Source organism: Octopus sinensis, linkage group LG11, assembly GCF_006345805.1.
Source record: "Octopus sinensis linkage group LG11, ASM634580v1, whole genome shotgun sequence".
Classification (NCBI taxonomy): domain Eukaryota; kingdom Metazoa; phylum Mollusca; class Cephalopoda; order Octopoda; family Octopodidae; genus Octopus; species Octopus sinensis.
In genome coordinates this window covers 28433853-28453661 of record NC_043007.1, presented here as the reverse complement: position 1 = coordinate 28453661, position 19809 = coordinate 28433853, and the positions used below count along the sequence as shown (strand labels likewise).

The 19809-nt window shown below is 37.5% G+C and overlaps 2 protein-coding genes across 10 annotated transcripts in view; one reads left to right on the top strand and one right to left on the bottom strand.

Annotated features, from left to right (window-relative positions):
• Positions 1-13409, bottom strand: part of LOC115217086 (protein transport protein Sec23A) — a 60700-nt gene extending 47291 nt beyond the window's left edge. For 2 of the 3 annotated variants that reach the window (XR_005001194.1, XM_036507266.1), the window contains exons 1-7: positions 13280-13409; positions 11034-11276; positions 8333-8390; positions 4199-4285; positions 2174-2251; positions 1059-1217; positions 267-361 (exon numbers count right to left, since the gene is read on the bottom strand). Coding sequence is in view for 2 of the 3 variants with exons in the window: in XM_036507266.1 (XP_036363159.1) it covers positions 267-361; positions 1059-1217; positions 2174-2251; positions 4199-4285; positions 8333-8390; positions 11034-11254 (698 nt within the window). In the remaining variant the exon portion in view is untranslated. The remainder of the gene's footprint in view (positions 1-266; positions 362-1058; positions 1218-2173; positions 2252-4198; positions 4286-8332; positions 8391-11033; positions 11277-13279) is intronic. The other variant, XM_029786678.2, reaches the window with a different exon arrangement.
• Positions 13410-13426: 17 nt separating this feature from the next.
• Positions 13427-19809, top strand: part of LOC115217480 — a 32137-nt gene continuing 25754 nt past the window's right edge. For 3 of the 7 annotated variants that reach the window (XR_005001195.1, XM_036507268.1, XM_029787186.2), the window contains exons 1-4: positions 13429-13647; positions 15083-15161; positions 16181-16234; positions 19661-19706. Coding sequence is in view for 6 of the 7 variants with exons in the window: in XM_036507268.1 (XP_036363161.1) it covers positions 13500-13647; positions 15083-15161; positions 16181-16234; positions 19661-19706 (327 nt within the window). In the remaining variant the exon portion in view is untranslated. Of the gene's footprint in view, positions 13648-13757; positions 13912-15082; positions 15162-16180; positions 16235-19660; positions 19707-19809 lie in introns of those variants that run through there. The other 4 variants (XM_036507271.1, XM_036507269.1, XM_036507270.1 and 1 more) reach the window with 4 other exon arrangements.

Sequence of the window (19809 nt, the reverse complement as noted above, 5' to 3'; positions counted from 1 at the left end):
TCTAAGTTGTTAGAGAGATTGAAAGAAACTGTTATTAGACAAATAATATAATTGAGTTATTCTGGCTTTTTGTAAAACCACCAGACAACATCTACTAATCTTACAAAAGACTGATCTTCCTCTTGTGAAAAAAATCCCAGGACAGGTATTCTTAATTTTAAGAGAGAAAAGGATAAAGGAAAAAATATTTTTTTAAATTGCTTTGGATGTGATGTCAAAGAGATTTATTCTAATAATTATAACTGATACAAACAAACACAATATACCTGTTGGCTGGCAACTGATAATGTTGCTGAGGACCTTGTGGGGTGTGTGCCTGGCGAGCTTGTGGATTCACAGCACGGCCAATGCCAAGCATTTCCTAATTTGAGCATAAAATAAAACAGGATGTCAATAATTCAGTTTGCTTAACAGGATTGATATTTCTGGATATGTATTATCATTAAACATTGATAACTTTTAATTAATTAAATGATTTATTGATTCAGATATTGAGACATACTTTAACAAAATGAACAGACATGGTTTAATCAGGATTTTTGTCTTATCTAATGACATGAGTAAAAAAAGCCCATTTTTATAGGGGAGGTGAGGATAGTGGATATGACCGATTCAACCTTGATATATGACTGGTATTTATTTTAATAACCTATAAAGAATAAAAAAACGAATCAACCCCATCAGGATTTGATCTTACAACAAGGTGGAATGTGATTGTTGACATCATCGTTGAGTTCATATACTATTAGAGCAGCTGTGTAGAACAATTTGGCATCTTATCAAAAATGAGATGGTACTGAAATTGTTTAGAATATTATCTTAATAAAATAACCAATGACTTGGAAATTAGAGAGGAATGTAGAGGAAGAGTAATTCTTCAACAGCTCCACTGTTGTATTGCTGAACAGAACACCACAAATACATCTGTCCAAAATAGGTACCAGAAATTTCTGCAAATCACTGAAAGATACCTCATAATGAAAAACCAAAAAATTCATAATGTTTTACAGAAGGTACGAATAATGATTATGTCAGAGTTAATTAATTAGATATAATACCTGTATTTGTTTTGCTGAAAGATCTTTAGTTCCACGGAATACATAGCTTTTAGAACAGCCTTCACAACCTAACTCATGGACCTGTACCATTTTACCAAATGTTATGAGACCAATGAGTGCATTGGGAGGAAGTAAACTCAGAGACATTTGCAAAGATTCCTGAAAGAAAAAAAAATTATTAAATTAAGCAATTTTCTCCTGATACAGAGATCAATATAGCTCTACAGAAGTTAACATAACCCTTGTGCTCAGTTGACAATCCCTTCTAATTGATCAAGTTTCATCACATCTATATCATAACCTTTGACTTCATATAAAAAGTCAAGATAAAATACTTGCAACATGCTTAAACTATGAAACACAGTCAATATTTTTATGAATTAACGAGGGAGCCCTTCTGTGGATGCTCAACTAATCAGAAATAGCAGTCAAATCCCTCTCAAATCACACCTTATTGTCTTTAAAAATAATGCATTGGATAAAGTGGTCCTTGGTTTCTTTGGGCTACATGATAATGGATTTCTGCAAAGAATCAACAACCACCAGAGAACAGGCTGACTTTAACAACAATAACAACAATGTCTAGACAAGACGTAAAACAATGCACAAAAGTTTGGTGCCAACATAGAACAGCTACTCCAGATGCTCTAAGTTATCGAATTCAGTACCCCCAATACAGAATTAAGATTGCATAGGTTTCCAGTTGAATTAATGATGAAAGTATCAGTGATATAATAGGGGTGATAATTATTTCTCTTTTTGAGAAGGGTGTTATACCAAAGTTTTTTAAAAAATGTAAAACTATAGCACATAATTACAGAATTATTACAATAAAGATTTGAGATATGGTTACTACAAGATTCCTCCCTTTCATATTTTATTTATTCCTAGTCTTACCAGACACAACAGATCTCAAGATGAAGCAGCAAACATCTATGCAATTGTTGAAACTGCTGAAAATAGCAAACAAATCTCCCTTAAGTCAGCTCCATCTAAATAAAAAATAAGACGGTCACAGCTGAAACAACTTTGATCATGGCTCTGATGGACACACTTCCAGTTTATGGTAAAACAGTGATAACCAAATTACAGAGATAAAAATTAAGAGAACAAACCTTGACAGCTTGAAGATCTTCATCTTCCATACATGTATCCAGAACTATAAGGTAGACTGGAGGGTGACAAGTGGCTCGCTAAAACAAAACATATAACACCGGTTATTACTAATATAGGTTTATACACTTCTTACTTTTAAAAGATTATTATTTTTCTGACAATTAATTTTTACAAATGAAAACTGCTTTAAGACCAACATTTACACTATATTTCAATCATTTTGTTCCCTGACTGTCTTATTCCAGCCTGATATTATGTACACAACCAAGAATAAAACACTTGATGAAGATGATCACAGTTCAAACCAACTGAAATTTAGGCAATGTAAATATTGCCAAAAAATACTTGCCATCTCTAAAAATGAGGTTAATAGTTATCTAGTTTTTAAATGATTTACATCAGTTGGTTCAAACCAAGATAAGTGGGATTATTATAGCTGTAACACGTTGGTTGCCCTTCTTACAGAGAAAGCAGAATTATGTGCCTTGCTCTGAAGCATAATATCAATGGTCATAAGGTCTGAATTCATCATTAGGAGTAGTCCAACAGCCTAACCAAGAGTTCAGTCCAACAGCCTAACCCATTGTCCATATGATCAAGAGTTCAAAGCTTTGGTATCTGACATTCAGTTGAAACATTCTCTAATATTCTTTAAATGCTACGTTATGTAAATCCTCGGGTTAGGATTGAATCTGTAAACCTATCATTATCTTTTATAGGCTTTCAATGAACTTTTCCAACTATATTGTTGAAAGACACTGAGTTCAATGTTGGTTGAAAGTAATGTTTAAATATTATAAGAAATATAGAAGTGTCAAGGAGAGAATATAGAGAAACATAGTTGAAATAGGGAATAGATTAAGAGAATAATATTTCAGTCAAACTCAAGGAATTACAAAGTTACTGTAAATCACAATCAACATTTGTACTCGTTAATATTGACGGGAGAGGATAAGGTGATGAACTGGCAGAATCGTTAGTGCGCTGGGCAAAATGCTTAGTGGCATTTCGTCCATCTTTACATTGAGTTCGAATTCCACCAAGGTCAACTTTGCCATTCATTCTTTCAGGATCGCTAAAATAAGTACTGGTTGAACACTGAAGTTAAAATCGATTTAATCGCTCCTCTAAAATTGCTGGGATGGCTGTGACCAAGTCATCCTTGGTCTAACAAATTTTGCCAATTCCTCAACACCCACCTCTACTCAATCTTTCTTGGAAACCTTCACTCTCACTGCATATCTTTCTTCGACAGACTTATTTCTTACACAAAGACTGCTGTAGAAAAATATAGAGAAATTACCATCAATGTTTTAATAAATCAACATGGATTAAATAGTTCTGTAGTAAAACAGGTCATGATTTGTATTAATTATTTTACCAACTAATTGCAAGGACCAGTATCCTGAAACCCTTTCCTTCCCTCCATAAGTCTACTGACATCCATGTAGCACATTATTCAGTCTATACCCCATGCCACATCTGTTACTTCAGTTGATTCCTGAATACATAGCTACTTTCTCTCAACAAACTTGTCTTCTACCAATAATGTCAGCTAACATTACACATCCAACACCATACACACCTACTTGATCCCTCTTCACTCCCTACAGCTTCCACATTCAATACCTCATGACTTACTCCCTTATCTCTACACATTGGAGCTTATCACTCACTATCATGTAGCAACACACTTCTTATAGTCTTCACACGCAAGGAGACACCTTTTGTTTATAACAGAAACATGGTGGATTGACAGAACTGTAAGAGAATCAGAAGAAACAATGCCTTGTAGTGTTTCTTCTGACTTTTTAACATTAACATTCTAAGTTCGAGTCCCCATGAGTTGATAGAATAGCTGCCATATGCTAGTGTTAATGCTATCAACTAACCCACTTCACTCAAAACTGCTGGTTTTGTGTTTAAATTAGAAACTAAGTAATTTCTAATATAATGCAGTATTTTGTACAATTTGGGAAATTTAGAATTATGAAAACATCAGCAAGAATAATTTCTATACTTACAGCAATAATATATTCCACTGTAGAAAACTGAGGAATTATTTCTGCAGGTTGATGTTGTTCTGATATAGCAGAATACTGCTGGGGAAACTGGAAATAAAAACAAATATTAGAGAGGCAATCATAAAAAAATATCAAACTGAGAAAGAATAATAAGTTTTTCAACAAAGTCACAGCTTCAAAATCTTGTTTCAAACACATTCCTATTCTATTTCAAATGGTTTATATATATAAAGAGAGGTTGTTCGGTGTGAGGAAATGTTAGGAACTTATGCGATGTGTATGCATGGTATGACTCCAATAGGCATAAGAAATAAGCCAGGAGGTGTAGTCTGTATGTTTTAACAAATATAACATTTATTATTGCAAAGTTAATACAGTAGAGCCAAATGCTCTCAAATGAAAAGTAACAGTAAATGGCTGCAAATTTATAGTTAGAAGTGAAAATTAATCCATGTGCATACAAGTGTCTCTGTAGTGTGCTATGTAGCATGTAAAATCCCACTTGCATTTGTTGTATGCAATTAAATCTCTTACTGGAATTAAATGGTAAAACCAAACAAATTTTTATAGGTAGTTGAATGCCTTATATCAAACAGTGGCCAGTCTGAAGGTGAGTTGCTTTAATGAGTGAAGGTAAGAAAAGGAACGTCATGCTGTCCAACACATATGAAGAAATCTTCACTGACAAACTGGCCAAATATGTCGTACCCTATTCCACAGTTGAGCAGCAACTCTTAAGGACCCATAGTGTATTGAGCTAGACAAGGCACAAGCTTGTTGATAGTTTAGTGTGTCTACATCCGAATGGGATAAAGCAAAGCAGCAACAAACGCGGACTAGGTGTTAATGTTCCGACCTTTAGAGAGTGAGTGGATAAACACTCTTGAAAAGTGCACATTGTTACTCTGGGCAGAAGTCATCATGTGTATTCCTCTGCTACTAGCTTTTAAAGAGTGGAGGAATGCAGCACCAGTGAGTTGCTGCTACACTGAGGCAAAGTAATTCTACTGCCCTGCTACAGATTATACATATATATATATATATATATATATACATAAAATCACCCACTACACTCTCGGAGTGGTTGGTGTTAGGAAGGGCATCCAGCTGTAGAAACACTGCCAGATCTGACTGGCCTGGTGCAGCCTTCGGGCTCCCCAGACCCCAGTTGAACCGTCCAACCCATGCTAGCATGGAAAACGGACGCTAAATGATGATGATGATGATATATATATATATATATATATCATCATCATCATCATCATTTAACGTCCGCTTTCCATGCTAGCATGGGTTGGACGGTTCAACTGGAGTCTGGGGAGCCCGAAGGCTGCACCAGGCCAGTCAGATCTATATATATATATATAATATATATATATATATATATATACACACACACACATATATCATCATCACCATGTGTATATATACCACCATCATCATCACTGTGTGTGTGTGTGTGTATACATGTATATATATATATATATATATATATATATATATATATATATATATATATATATATCATCATTTAATGTCCTTTGGCCATGCCGGAATAGGTTGGACAGTTTAACCAGGGCTAGCAAGCTGAGGGGCTGCACCAGACTAGTCTGATTTGGTAAGCTTTCTATGATATATATATATATGTATATATATATATATATATATATATATATATATATATATATACCACATGCACACACAAACAAGTAAAGACGTTTATTCAGTAGGCACAACCTAAGGGTCTCCTTTAGTTGCAAGGCCCAACATGTAAAGAATATTGGCAAACAGCCATAAAAGACAAGCAGAGGCTAGGTGCTCATGGAGGGAGTACAATGACTGCCCAGTTGGAGAGGGTGGGGGCCAATGTGAGGCTGTGGTGGTATTCAATCCTAACAGCAGCAGTGGCTCATCCAACAACATGGACAACAATGGTAATGGTGGCAGTAGCAGCAACCCATTAAGTGGCAGCAACACCAGCACGGACGACAGCTCCAACAACTTCAGGCCCAACAGAAGATACACCAGAGGTAAGAACACAACCAGCACTCAAGTTCAGATATACATCAGATCAGCCAAAACTGCCTTTAAGTGGTGCCTGTACAACCACCTGTCCTCTTTTAGGGTTCCAGAAAGACGTTATATCAGGTCCCTGGACAGCCACATGTGACACCTTAAGAATGAAAGAACTCCATATAAAATTAAATGGAGGATCATAGAGCAGCCAGGGTCCTGTATAACAGATAAAGCCTAGTGCTCTCACATGTCATTTTGGTTTGTTTTCTGTGGTTGGATGCCCTTCCTAACACCAGCCACTTTACAAAGTTACAGGGTGTATTTATTATTGTGGTACTCTTGGTACCACAAGATACTTCTGTACAGTGATATGAACAAAGAGTTGAGTGTTGGTGAGATGAGTAATAGAGAGATGTCAAGACTAAAGGATCCTCACAATCTCATGTCTCAGCTTTGTTGCCAACCTCTTTACAGAGTGAGAATATGATAGAGATATGAATAATAGTGATGAAAGGAATGTGTGAGAAGAGATGGTGGGATTAGATGACCAGTATTCAAGGAGTGATGCAATATGACTCAAGTGGGAGGAGGACGACAGGGGTTTATGTGACAAAAGACAGGGCTAGATGACTGAGGAGACAAAGAGAAGAAAGTACAATGATGGGAGAAGAACAAAGAGTGTACGAAGGAAGAGTTTTATAGAACAGAGTGAGATGAGGAGGTGGTAGAGAGAGTGGAGGAATGATGGAAAATAATAGGAGGGGTGGGTAGAAGGTAAGTAAATTCTGGCCCAAAAGTTAAAGGAACGATGACTAAGAATATATTTAGGTGAAACGTTAGGGTGTATGGAGTAAATACAAATCTGTTGCTTACTCATGTCAGATGAGTGATACAAAGAGGGAGAGGAGAGGGAGAGAGAGAGATGAGAGAGTATCAAAGAGGTTGGTAAGGTAAGATGATGTAGACTTGACAGTACATACATACATATTAGCATCTACTTTCCATGCTTGAATGGATCAGACAGAATTCACTGAGACAGATATTCTACAGCTGGGTGCCCTTCCCGTCACCAACCCACACCTGTTTCCAAACAAAGTAATATTCCTCCACGGCTGGACATGCTTTCCTGGAGGACTGGAAGCAAATGACACTACTTGTCTGATGGTGATGCTTGTTTACAACTGCCAAGTAATGTCAGCATGTGGAGACACAAGTATACATACAATGGACTTCTGTCAGTTCAAAATCCACCTTCAAGGCTTTGGTTAGCCTGGAGCTAAAGTAGAAGACACTTATCCAAAATGCAAGACAAGGGGATTGAACCCAAAACCATAATGCTGGGAAGCAATCTTCTTAACCACACAACCCTGCCTGTATCTATACGTGTGTGTGTGTGTGTTATTCTCCCAATGTCCATAATTCGAATTTTAAAGCTCATTTTCCCTGTACAAGTGGTTTGGTCTTCTGCAGTGCTTCATCATCTCCTTTGTGAGATGCAACATTTTCAGATCAGTCTTCACCACTTCATCCCAAGTTTTCCTTGGTCTCCTCTCTATACAGATGCTATTCACTTTGAGCATAAAGCACTTCATACATCTAACCTCTATAATTCTTCTCTCTCAAAGGCATTTCCTACACACTTATAGAAGCTGACTATGATGCTGCTATGTCAATCATTGAATATGATACTTTCCTGTACAACCTGATTAATTATACAGGTGACTAAGCCACATCCCAGTCCACAGGTATTTTAAGCATCTCAGTAGTAATTCCTGGTGGTCAAGATACTTTTCCTGCTTTCATATCTTTAATTGCTTCATCTATCATTCTATTGTCAATTAGAATGGCTGGTTCAGCTTTCTTTCTTTCATGCTTTACTCACATTTAATAGCCTCTCATAGAAGCACTTCCATGCATCTTTCTTTTAGAACCACTAAGCACAACTATACCATTATCCACCCATACACACTTTTCACCCACAACACCTTGTTTCTCATACACTGTTTTGCAACCTGGAACGCCTCACATTATATAAACACATATAAATATGTGTGTATGTGTGTGTGTTATGACATAATTGCATTCTGATAGTGTCAGAGACAAAGATAAAACTTTTACCTGATTTCTCTGGTAGCAAAAATTACAGGACCAAAGCTTAGCACGATAATCAACCTGGCTGGAATTGTGAAACAATGAAAGGTTAATATTATGAAAACAGGAAACATCTTGCAATTAAACTCAAACACAATCACAAAGATAATTTTAAAAACCTACAGACTGCATGATTGTCATTGTTTTAGCATCCACTTTTCTAAACTTGCACAGGGCAAACAGAGTTCATTGGGACTGATTTTCTATGTGTATGCCGTTCTAGTTTCCAACTATAATGGTTTCTAAGCAAGAAAGTATTTCCTCGTGGCCAGACATGTTTCATGGATGATGATGATCATCATCATCATCGTCATCGTCATCATCAACATCATCAAATGACCACTTACATGGTGGTGATGGTCATTTACAACTCTCATGTAACATCAAGACAAGGAGACACACACACATCATCATCGTTTAGCATCCGCTTTCCATGCTAGCATAGGTTGGACGGTTCAACTGGGGTCTGGGAAGCCAGAAGGCTGCACCAGGCCCAGTCTGATCTGGCAATGTTTCTACGGCTGGATGCCCTTCCTAATGCCAACCACTCCGTGAGTGTAGTGGGTGCTTTTATGTGCCAGACGAAGCTGGCAACAGCTACGATTGGATGGTGCTTTTTACATGCCACCGGCACGAGGCCAGTCGGGGCGGCGCTGGCAACGGCCATGTTCGGATGGTTTTCTTACGTACCACCGGCACTGGTATCACAGCTGCAATTTCCACTGATGTTGATCGATTTCAATTTTGATTTTCACTTGCCTCAACAGGTCTTCACAAGTAGAGTTTTGTGTCACAAGAAGGAAAGGTATGCATAAGTGGACTGGCTACATCCCAGGTAGTGGCCACGGGTTATGGTCTCACTTGTCCTGCCAGGTCTTCTCACGCACAGCATACTTCCAAAGGTCTCAGTCTCTAATCATTTCCTTGGTGAGACCTAAAGTTCGAAGGTCGTGCTTCACCACCTCGTCCCAGGTTTTCCTGGGTCTGCCTCTTCCACAGGTTCCCTTAACCACTAGGGTGTGGCACTTTTTCACACAATTATCTTCATCCATTCTCGCCACATGCCCATACCAGCACAAACGTCTCTCTTGCACATCACAACTGATGCTTCTTAGGTTCAACTTTTCTCTCAAGGTACTTACACTCTGTCGAGTATGAACACTGACATTACACATCCATCGGAGCATACTGGCTTCATTTCTTGCAAGCTTACGCATATCCTCAGCAGTCACGGCCCATGTTTCACTGCCATGTAGCATGGCTGTTGATACACATGCGTCATACAGTCTGCTTTTTACTCTGAGCGAGAGGCCTTTTGTCACCAGCAGAGGTAAGAGCTCTCTGAACTTTGCCCAGGCTATTCTTACTCTAGCAGTTACACTTTCAGTACACCCTCCCCCGCTACTGACTTGGTCACCTAGGTAACGGAATAACGGAAGCTATGAACTATGTCTAGTTTTTCTCCCTGGAATGTGGCGTAAGTTGGTCTCAGAGCATTGTCAGTGTTTGAGCATCTGCCACATACAAAAGCTCCTGAGCATCTGCCACATACACATGCACATTTATATATGACAGGCTTCTCTACACCTGAATCTCGAAACTGAATAACACTATAGACTGTATACATAAATGAAAGTATGGGATGTAAGCCAGCAAGACTGACAAAATCTCAGTTGCCTCCCAAACACATGGTTTCAGCTTCAGTCACACAGCACAGCAGTTTGGGCAAGTGGTTTCTGCTATAGCCCTGGGCCAGTCAAACTCTTGTGAGTGGGTTTAAAAGCTGAAAACTGAAAGAAGTCCATCATGTATACATACATCTATGTGTATGTATATACATGTATGCAAACAGACACACATGCACGTGTGTTTCCTGGTTTTGATAGTGTGACAGTTGTAAATAAGTATCACCTTCATACAAGCAGTGTTATTTGTTTCCTATCTTCTATGAAAACATGTCTGGTCATGGGGAAATGCTGTCTTGCTTGGAAACAGGTGAGTGTTGGTGAAATGAAGGGCATCTACCTGTAAAAAAATCTGCCCCAATGAATTCCACCTCAACTCTGTAAGAATCAGAAAGTAATTAAAACGATAATGATGTGTCATCAGCATCAGAAACACTATCATAAAAAATATTTTTACAAAGAATTATATATATATATATATATATATATATATAGATGTACTTGCATAGCAAGTGACCTGATCTGAGATCGTGTACTGGAACTAAAACAATTGCAGTGTGGAAGGTGTTTATAAGCCATTTAAAACACACAAAACCCATTAGATTCATTTCAACATTTTAATTTAATTTGCGTAAATATTTTTGTCGCAGCATAGAATTTTGTCAGTTAACAGGTCGCAGTCTCAAAGCGACAAAAATATTTTGGCAAATTAAATTTAAATGTTGAAGTGAATCTAACAGTTTTTGTGTGCTTTAAATGTCTTATAAACACCTTCCACGCTGCAGTTGTTTATATATATACATACAAATTTATCTAAATAGCAGTCCTTTATATTTTAGTGTCCATATCACCACAAGCTTTATGAGGTACAGATAGTTATACATGTATAAGTGAGTCTGTTTTATATAAAATTGAAAAATGAGTTATTTATATTTACTGCAAGAATTTTAACAATATGGCATAAACAATAATAATAATTTTACCAGAAGGGGTTCAGTACGGCTCTGCATGTCTGTCGTGAGCAGAGTATGGGGTCATACTGCAGTGGGGGTAAATCAACCCGTTCTTTCAGTGGTGTGAAAAGGGAGCCAAGTGGTACAACCATTCGTGTAGCTTCTAACCGACTGGATGGCCACACATTCCAGCTGAAACGAATGCCATCCCTGTCTTCATTCTGTTGAATGTACTCCTGGTATGTTGTCATCCTATGAGTCTGTCTTAGACACCTTTAAAAAGAAGATATAAAGATATTTTTTGAGAAATCCATCGAAGCAAACAAACACCAAAAGTTATAAAGTGTGACATAAATCAGACACACAGCTTGGTTCCGTGAGGTTGGGGTTGCTTGTGCAGGATACCTGTCGTATCTGAGTAGAAGTATTATTCAAAGAGATGTAAGTTGGTCCTTAGTCTACAGTAGAATGGCTGTGGGGAGACAAACTCTAGGGAACACCGGAGTCGATAGAATGTGGATTAGAGAGAGCCAACTGCAACATGCTGCAATGACATGGTACAAGAAAACCATATAGACCGGAGATAGGCAGTATAGCCAGGAAATTCTTACAAGATGTAGCTGAAGGTTTTACCCGATGTTCAGTCAGCAATACTGCTTTTGATGAAGTTGTCAAAAATGAAGGATCATTGGTGACCTGTAAGAAAGTCTTCAGTAGGTATTGGCCTATGGAAGTAATATGCCAGTGTATATATATATGTATGTATATATAAAGGAACAGAAACATTCCTGGTGATGAAAGAAATGATTGTTTACAACTCTTTCTGTCATCTTTGAAATGTTAGGGCCAAACAGGTCACCCATTTTTGTGATGGAACAGATGACACTATGTTAGTATTTGTAGAATGTGTATGAGTGCCAAACTGTCAGATGCTATTTTAAGGAGATGGTCTAGAATATTTGTACGTTTAGCAGGTGCTTTATCTCAGGGATATTAGAAAAATTCTAGATTGGCATTGTGACTTGTATAGAGTCAGCAGCTGAAGTAGTTTCTTCGTTCTAAAGAGAAATTTTGAGATGTAGTTTTGTCTGTTATAGATACAGAGTTACAATGAAAGAACAGTTATTATTGGTTCTTAAAGGTTTGTTTTAGCCATCACGGATGAAACCATGCAAGATCGGCACGATCTGTTAGGTTCTAGTTGTTACTGGGTATAGAATGTCACGCTTTTACTCCCATGACATATGAGATAATTGTTTGGATATTGAAGGCAACTAGTTTGTCAGGTTTCCACTGGGAAAGACAATGTCTAGCAGAGTTCACTAAAACATTTGGATCAGGCTTTTTAAATCTACGATACCGAAACCATACATGTCTGATTCCCACTCTAAAGGAATGCGTTTCGCTGTGGACAGCCCTGAATAAGTGATACAATAAATAGACAATGGAGTCGCCCCCACCCTGTTAATGTATATATATATATATATATATATATATATATATATATATATATATATATATATATGAGAGCATCAGTGTCACAAAACACGCCGAATGTAAAAGATTGAAGAACGTACGTCGGTATGTGTACATAAGATGTAGGTAGAAGAGGTGGTCAAACTCTGCGCAAGGAGTCGACAACACACAAGGAAAAGACTAACTGACTTCGCATAAAAAACCGGCGAAAGTTGGAAGTTATTGCCAACCATTTCGGTGTAAAAAATTGAGATTTGTGTTGAGTTCTTCTCTCAATTATTGTTCGACTGGGTTTTGTATGTAACTGTAAATATATGAAGACAATCAACATCCACACACACATATTTTCATTGTCCGGTGTGTTAGACAATCGCTATACACACCTGTCTGGCGATTCCTCACAGAATTGTTAATAATTCACGAGAATGAAGAATAAGAAACGTTATTTTTATAAAAAGGCGACTTCGCAATTATTTTTAAGGGATGATCCCCTTACAATGACTGATTCCCTCTCTAATCTAGTTATGACCATTCCGTCTTTTTCAAAGACAGTGTAAAACAGGACTACCTTATTCAACAGGAACTTCCTAATTCTTAGGTTAGGGCGAAATTCGAGAGAGAATTAGCTGCTGTTTCTAGCAGATTGAAGAACGACCGTGTTGACGGAGGAAAAGTGACGTTTGAGGAAACGAAGTAATTAAAACGAAAAAAATAGACAATATAAAAGTTAATGATGAAAGAAGAAAAGGTGATAAAGTTTACGAAAAATTGTGTCGCGTTGAACCAAAATATTTACTTACTTCGATGTCAGAAATAATCAGAATGATGTCGACCTGATGTAATGGTGGAGAGTGAGAGAGAGTGAGATAGAGCGAGATAGAGAGTGAGTAGATAAGGCGGAGAGAGAGTGAGTAAATAAGGCAGAGAGAGAAAGTGGGAGGGAGAGACGTGGACACGACTCGGCTGCCACGTACCGACTCCCAGAAGGCAGTGCGTAGAAAGAGGTGTTTACTTCCGGTGATGGCCAACGACACATGTCGAGGTCAAACGTCAGAATCGTTTGCATCAAATTCTGATTTCACCTCAAATATTTCCGCTGCACTTGGAGAATTCTTGAAACACGGTAAAATCATTCTTGAAGATGGCATTGCAGAATTTAACAGGAAAGGTATGATATTTAATTCTGCTGTTTAACCCCAGTTTTGCCCGAATTGAGCAGATGATGAAAGGCATTCCAAGTCGCTTCTTAGTTTTACCGTTTTCTAATACATCTTCCTTTTTGAAGAAAGTAGGAGTATGAGGTGTGCAAATTGGTCGGCTATTTAACGTAAGAATCGCCCAATTGACCTTATACTTGACTGGTTGCATATTTAATATCCACTTCAGAAGGATGAAAGGAACGGGTGACCTCGTCTAGATTTGATCACAGAATGTAAATGGAAAGAAAAAACTAGTTTTCTTTACATATTTCATCTCTTACATTTGTGCAGTGAAATATAAGCGTAAATAAATTCAGTTTGCTGTTTCCATTTTGCAGGACAGTTTTTGTACACAGCTTGCATATGTTCGTCTATTACATTATAATGGTAACTAAATACTGCAAAGATGTTGGGCGCTCGAGAGCCGGTTCTATTGAATGGACGATCACCTGCAGCACTCAAATAACTTACACAAAATTTTTTAATCCAGTTAATAACAACTTAATAAGAACATGTGAGCACTCTTGGAATAAAGAAGATTGGACAACATGGGTTGAGGGATGGAGGGGGGCGAGAGGCTTGTGTGGTTTTATGCCACACGATTTGGTGTGAAATATTTCAAATTTTGCCTAGTTACAAATTTACTCCATGGTGTGCTTGATCATAAAACTTATTGATTTTTTTTTTTATCGCTTATAATTTTTGAACTGCAATTTCCTGCTGGTGTAGTGAAGATAGTTGGAAGGTGTTATTGAAGAAGTTGGTAGTGTACATTGTAGGGCTGATCGAAAGTGCTGAGTACCCAAGCACTGACCTTGGCGGCATTACTGATGTTACCAATGTTGTACCTTCTTTGAAACGTTCTTTACTATACGTATTGCTCCATAAGCTAGGATTTTAGTAATTCTACAATCTTAATGTTTAAGATCAGTGGAATTTATAATCAGTAAGGAACAGGAAGGTACACTAAGGTTGATATATGCAGCACCAGTTATACACTGTATTCGATGTAGTCAACTTCAATTGACTTTGAACCTAAATAATTAACATATTAGTGCCAAAATCAATAGAATGATTTATGTTTGAATCCTGCCCAGATTGTCTTTGCTTTCTATTTTCCTTGAGTCTCTTCCTCAATAAAAATCAAATAGCATATCACCATCAGCTTCTTACTTGCTGTCATTAGTTGGAGAGTTTGATAAGATCTGAAAGGTCAGAGGACTGTGTAGCATTCAGTGCTTGAGAATGGTTTATACTGCCAGACAACCATTATACAGAATGCACTGAGTGTTTTTTCATGGCACCTGCATTTGTGAGCTTGAAAAACTGTGATTTGTTTGTCTTGCCCTTATGTGCTTGTAAAACCCCTATTTAACTTTTCTTTATATAATTTGTGTTTTTCAGACAGTCTTGAAAATTTCATTTCTTCAAAAGTGGGGAAAATGTTTCAGCTCGCCAAAACATACAATACACTGTTTAGAAGGTAAGGTATTCAAATTCAATATTTGCAAGATGAATTTCTGAAAGCATAAGATGACATTAACTCAGTGTTTAATATAGTGATTATGTAGTAAATGTGTTGTGATATAGACCTTATGATCAGCACAGGAACCTTATTAGGTCAAGAATGTCCTTTATTTGACAGTTAAACTACCCAAACATAATTCTATGGATAAAAAGTCATGTGGGTGAGAACCTGTTAAATGTAGAGAAAAAAAGTGACTTTGAAAGACTTAGTTAAAAAATCCAACCAATGTTAGTGTGAAGAAATCACCCCCTCCCAAATCATCTATAGTGTTAACTTCCCTAATATGTCTTATAAACAAGAGGTGATTTGGAAGAATTGTTAGCATGCCAGACAAAATGATGCCAAGTATTTTGTTTGTCTTTATATTTTGAGTTCAAATTCTGCCAGTGTCAGCTTTGCCTTTCACCCTCTTGGAGTCAGTGAAATAATTATCAGTTGGGCCCTGGGGGGGGGGGTGATGTCATTGACTTCCTTCCTCCCTCAAAATTGCTAACCTTGTGCCAAAATTTGAAACTCACATTGCAGTGTAAACAGTTAAGGTGATGCAGTGTGACATTGTTGTTGCAAAAATGACATCTGAAAATTAAACTTAATTTTTCAATTTCAATATAACTCAATGCATCTGTCTATTATTTAACTGAAGTCACAAAAAACAGTAGCAAAAGACTTTTGGTTGTTCTAAGGATGAACCCATAAAACTGTTTGTCTCCTTATTTTTCCCAGGTACAATTCCTACATCATGTATGACTAGTTTGCTATAAGAAGGGAACTTATTTTAAAACTATTTCTCTAATGATATATAGAAGTTTGAGTTTGTAACAAAAAATATTCCTGCTCTATTATAATAGGAGGACAAAATGTAGATGTATATAATAGTAATGATGGTGGTGATAATATTTAATGTTTGAAATTCTTTTTTTATCTAACAAAACATTTTTTATTTACATCTTCCTGTTTTACTGAATTTACAACAGCATTGGCTCTCAAAATCGAAAGGAACTGGATTTACAGCTAGGAAAGCATTTCAGGTAAATAATTTTAACTAAATTATATTGTGGGTTGTTTTATCTAGTGGTAAAGCTGTTAGAAATGATGACTTCATCAGTTCAAATACTGCCTTGGCCTTTCATTCTTCAGGAATTGATAAAGTATATGGGGTTCATTCCAGAAGAAGTACAAAATTCTAATCTCCTTCAAAGTAGGATTGTCTGACTTCAATGCTCTTATTGTAGCATTCGAGGAGTCATTTTAGGAAAGCCTGGTGGAGATCCTCCAAAGTGAACGTGCCCAGGACCCTTGTCACAGCTTTCTTCATCTCAATATCTTCAAAACAACTAGCCCTGAGGTTTTCCTTCAGCTTGTGAAACAATCAAAAGTCACAGGGAACAACGTTTGGACTGCAGGGAAGGTGAAGGACAGTTCTGATACCAATATTTATCAAGTAGTTAGTAATCAGAATGGAATCATGGACTGATGTATTGTCCTGGTGCAGGGGCCACTGACCCAAGTGGAAGAGCTCTGACCCTTTTGTGATGAAATTTTTTCCTCAACTCTCTCAGAACCTCCACAAAGTGCTCTTTGTTGACTATCTGACCAGAGTGGACCCAGTGTATATAAATGATGCCCTTGCTGTTGAAAAAATGGGCTACCACGAGCTTCCTAGTGGACATGCTTTGCTTGACCTTCTTGTGTCTGGCAGGGTCAGGATACTTCCATTAGGTACTGTCTCCTTGTCTCTGGATCATAACAGATCCAGCTTTTTTCACAAGTCATGAGAGACTCAAAAGTACACTTGGATTGGCAGTAATGAGCTCAACGATCTCCCTGCTGTTACCAATGCATCTTTCCTTCTGTTCATCATTGAGCACCCTGAGAACAAACTTTGCACATGCTCAGACCTTCATAAATAATTCTGTGTATAGTTGCCACATTGAGGTGGGTGTAGGTGGAGGAGCTTATGCTTCTGCCTCAACACTTCCTTGTCCTACTGGGGTAGCCAAGTCACAACTTCATGGGTGCTGCTGCCATGTAAAATGCACCTGTACTGGTGCCGCATAAGCACTTCATAAAAAAGTTCCCATACTGGTATCTTGTAAAAAATCACCTGTGCTGGCACCACATAAAATAGTGCCTGTGCTGGCACCTTGTAAAGAAGCACCCAGTACACTCTAATGATGATAAAAATACTTGGGCCTTCATGCAAAAAATTGTGAATTTTCTCAACTAGTTCTGATGTTCCTTTCTTTCTTGCACCTCTTATTGTCACTCACCTCCTCTCTATTGTCCTTGAACCTCTTGTTCTGGCATAAAACAGATGCTCGTCTCAGACAAGTTAATCCATAAGCAGTCTGAAGAGTTTCATAAGTTTCTGTAGTGTATGTGTGTGTGCGTGTTCATCCGTCCCCAGTTTGCATAGCAAGCTTCCAGATTTATTTACATCCTGATTGCATTCTGCAAACTAGTCACCTGTAACAAGCAATGTTTGGTGGAGTGTGTTCAAAGTGTTGTTATCAAACAAGATCTTATCAAACTCTCCAACTTCTTCAATCTGGAATAAAAATTAAAAAAAGAGTTGGCAGGTCAGCTTATTAGATATATGAAGTAGTGATGAGAGACCAAAATTACAATAATCTAGGACAGTTATAACTGCCTCTCTTAAAAAAAGTCTCAAAACTCTGGAATTCCCCTCGTAGTAGATTGGCTGGATAGCAGAGGAATAATCTCAGTAAATATTGGATGCGATTCAGAGGGTGTCCTTGTCCAAGATGATAGTCTCTGGCTAACAAAACTATACTAACACCTTTTCACCAATCAAACACCAAAGAGGAATAGGATTAGTTCCAGCCCAGCTCAGCTTTTCAATCTCATTTTCCATTTAGGTCTAGAGATTTTAACACTAGTAAGAAGTTAAGCTGGGGCCCTAGTTTAAATATTTACAACAGAGTGGATCCCACTAAGAGCACGCTATAATAATAATAATGATGATGAATTCTTACATTAACCCGAAATGTGTAGGGGTTATCATCATTTAACGTCCATTTTCCATACTGGCATGGTGTTAGTTAGAGACAATTCAAGAACATTATTATTATTATTAGTAGTAGTAGTAGTAGTAGTAGTAGTAGTTCTTCGCTATTTACCCAAATCAACAAAACATGAAGGGACTTAAATACTTTGTCTAGTGTTATTGATTTTACAAGTCCTTGAAATTAATATCTGACTTTGGTACAAAGCCACAACTTTTGTGAAGGGTTTTTAGTTAATTCAATCATAGCTGTTGGGTATTTTATTTACTCTGAAAGGATGAAATATAGAGTTGACTACAGCAGGATTTGAACTCAGAATGTAAAGAGATACAACTAAATAAAGAATTCTCTCACACACCACTCTAACAGTGATTTCTTTGGCATAAGGTCAGCTGTTTTGAGGGGAGGGATTAGTTAACACCTCCAGTTCCAGTGCTTGATGCAGGAGGGATGAAAGCTACTGAATTGCAAACCCACTAATTAATGCTTCCTCGTGTTACTCCTTCCTATTCCTTCAGTGTGGTGCTGACCAGCATGATTTCTGTGGTGATGTTGTCTGCATACATTGACACAGCCTTCTTGTATCCTAGATGAAATGGGATGCCCCTCAACACCTCTTCTGCAACACTGGCTCGTGAGATAAAATATGTAGGAGCAATGTGAAAGGACATGGATTAAGCATGAGATTTGAAATGGTTTTGACCAGTGGCCATTTAGTCTGGTTACAGAACAAAAAAGCTTCTTGACATTGAAGGGACCCAACCTACAAACAAAATCAAAACTAGTTGCACTGAATACTGATAGGCAAATTTGTCTAAAGCTTTGGATTGATCCGAATGGATCAGAGCTTCATAAAAACCATATTTAACCCTTTCATTATCGTATTTATTTTGAGATGCTCTGTGTTTCTTTCAATTAATTTTAAATATAACTGAGAATTTAGTCAAATAACTTAGTTATCATTAAGCTAGTGTTAGAAACATAAATTGTGACTAAAGTTTGGTGGAAGATTTATGAAAATGAGACATTTGTACTTCAGAGCAAGTGGTGGTTTCAGTCGGGTTGTTAACAAAAGGGTTAATAGTCATCTACTTTGGGATGTATTGCTTGAGGAAAGAGATGGTTGTGAATAGATCTGCCAGGAATCCTGCACATCTACATGCTCCTAACCACATTACTAACAAGCACCATGTACCATGGCCAAAATCTTAAATTCTGAGCTCAGAGTTATGGGCCAGAAATCATTAGTGCCCCTTTCCTCAGCTAACACAATTGTCAATGTTCCCTGTCAACTACACTTCACCCCCGCTGCACCATACCAATACTCCACCCCACCGCACTACACCCTGCCTTAAAGTTGGTGAAAGTAATCAAAAATGATGAATCAAATTTCTTCATTTGAAATGTCAATATTTTTGTTTGTTTTAGAAATTCTTCTGTAAAAGAGCTGGCAAATAATCTCATTGAATTTGAGGTAATGCATGACATTTTTGTAGCATTTCTTTAACATTTTTTTAATTTTACTAATATATATGTGGCGAGAATGGATGAAGAGAGGTGTGTGAGAAAGTGCCAAT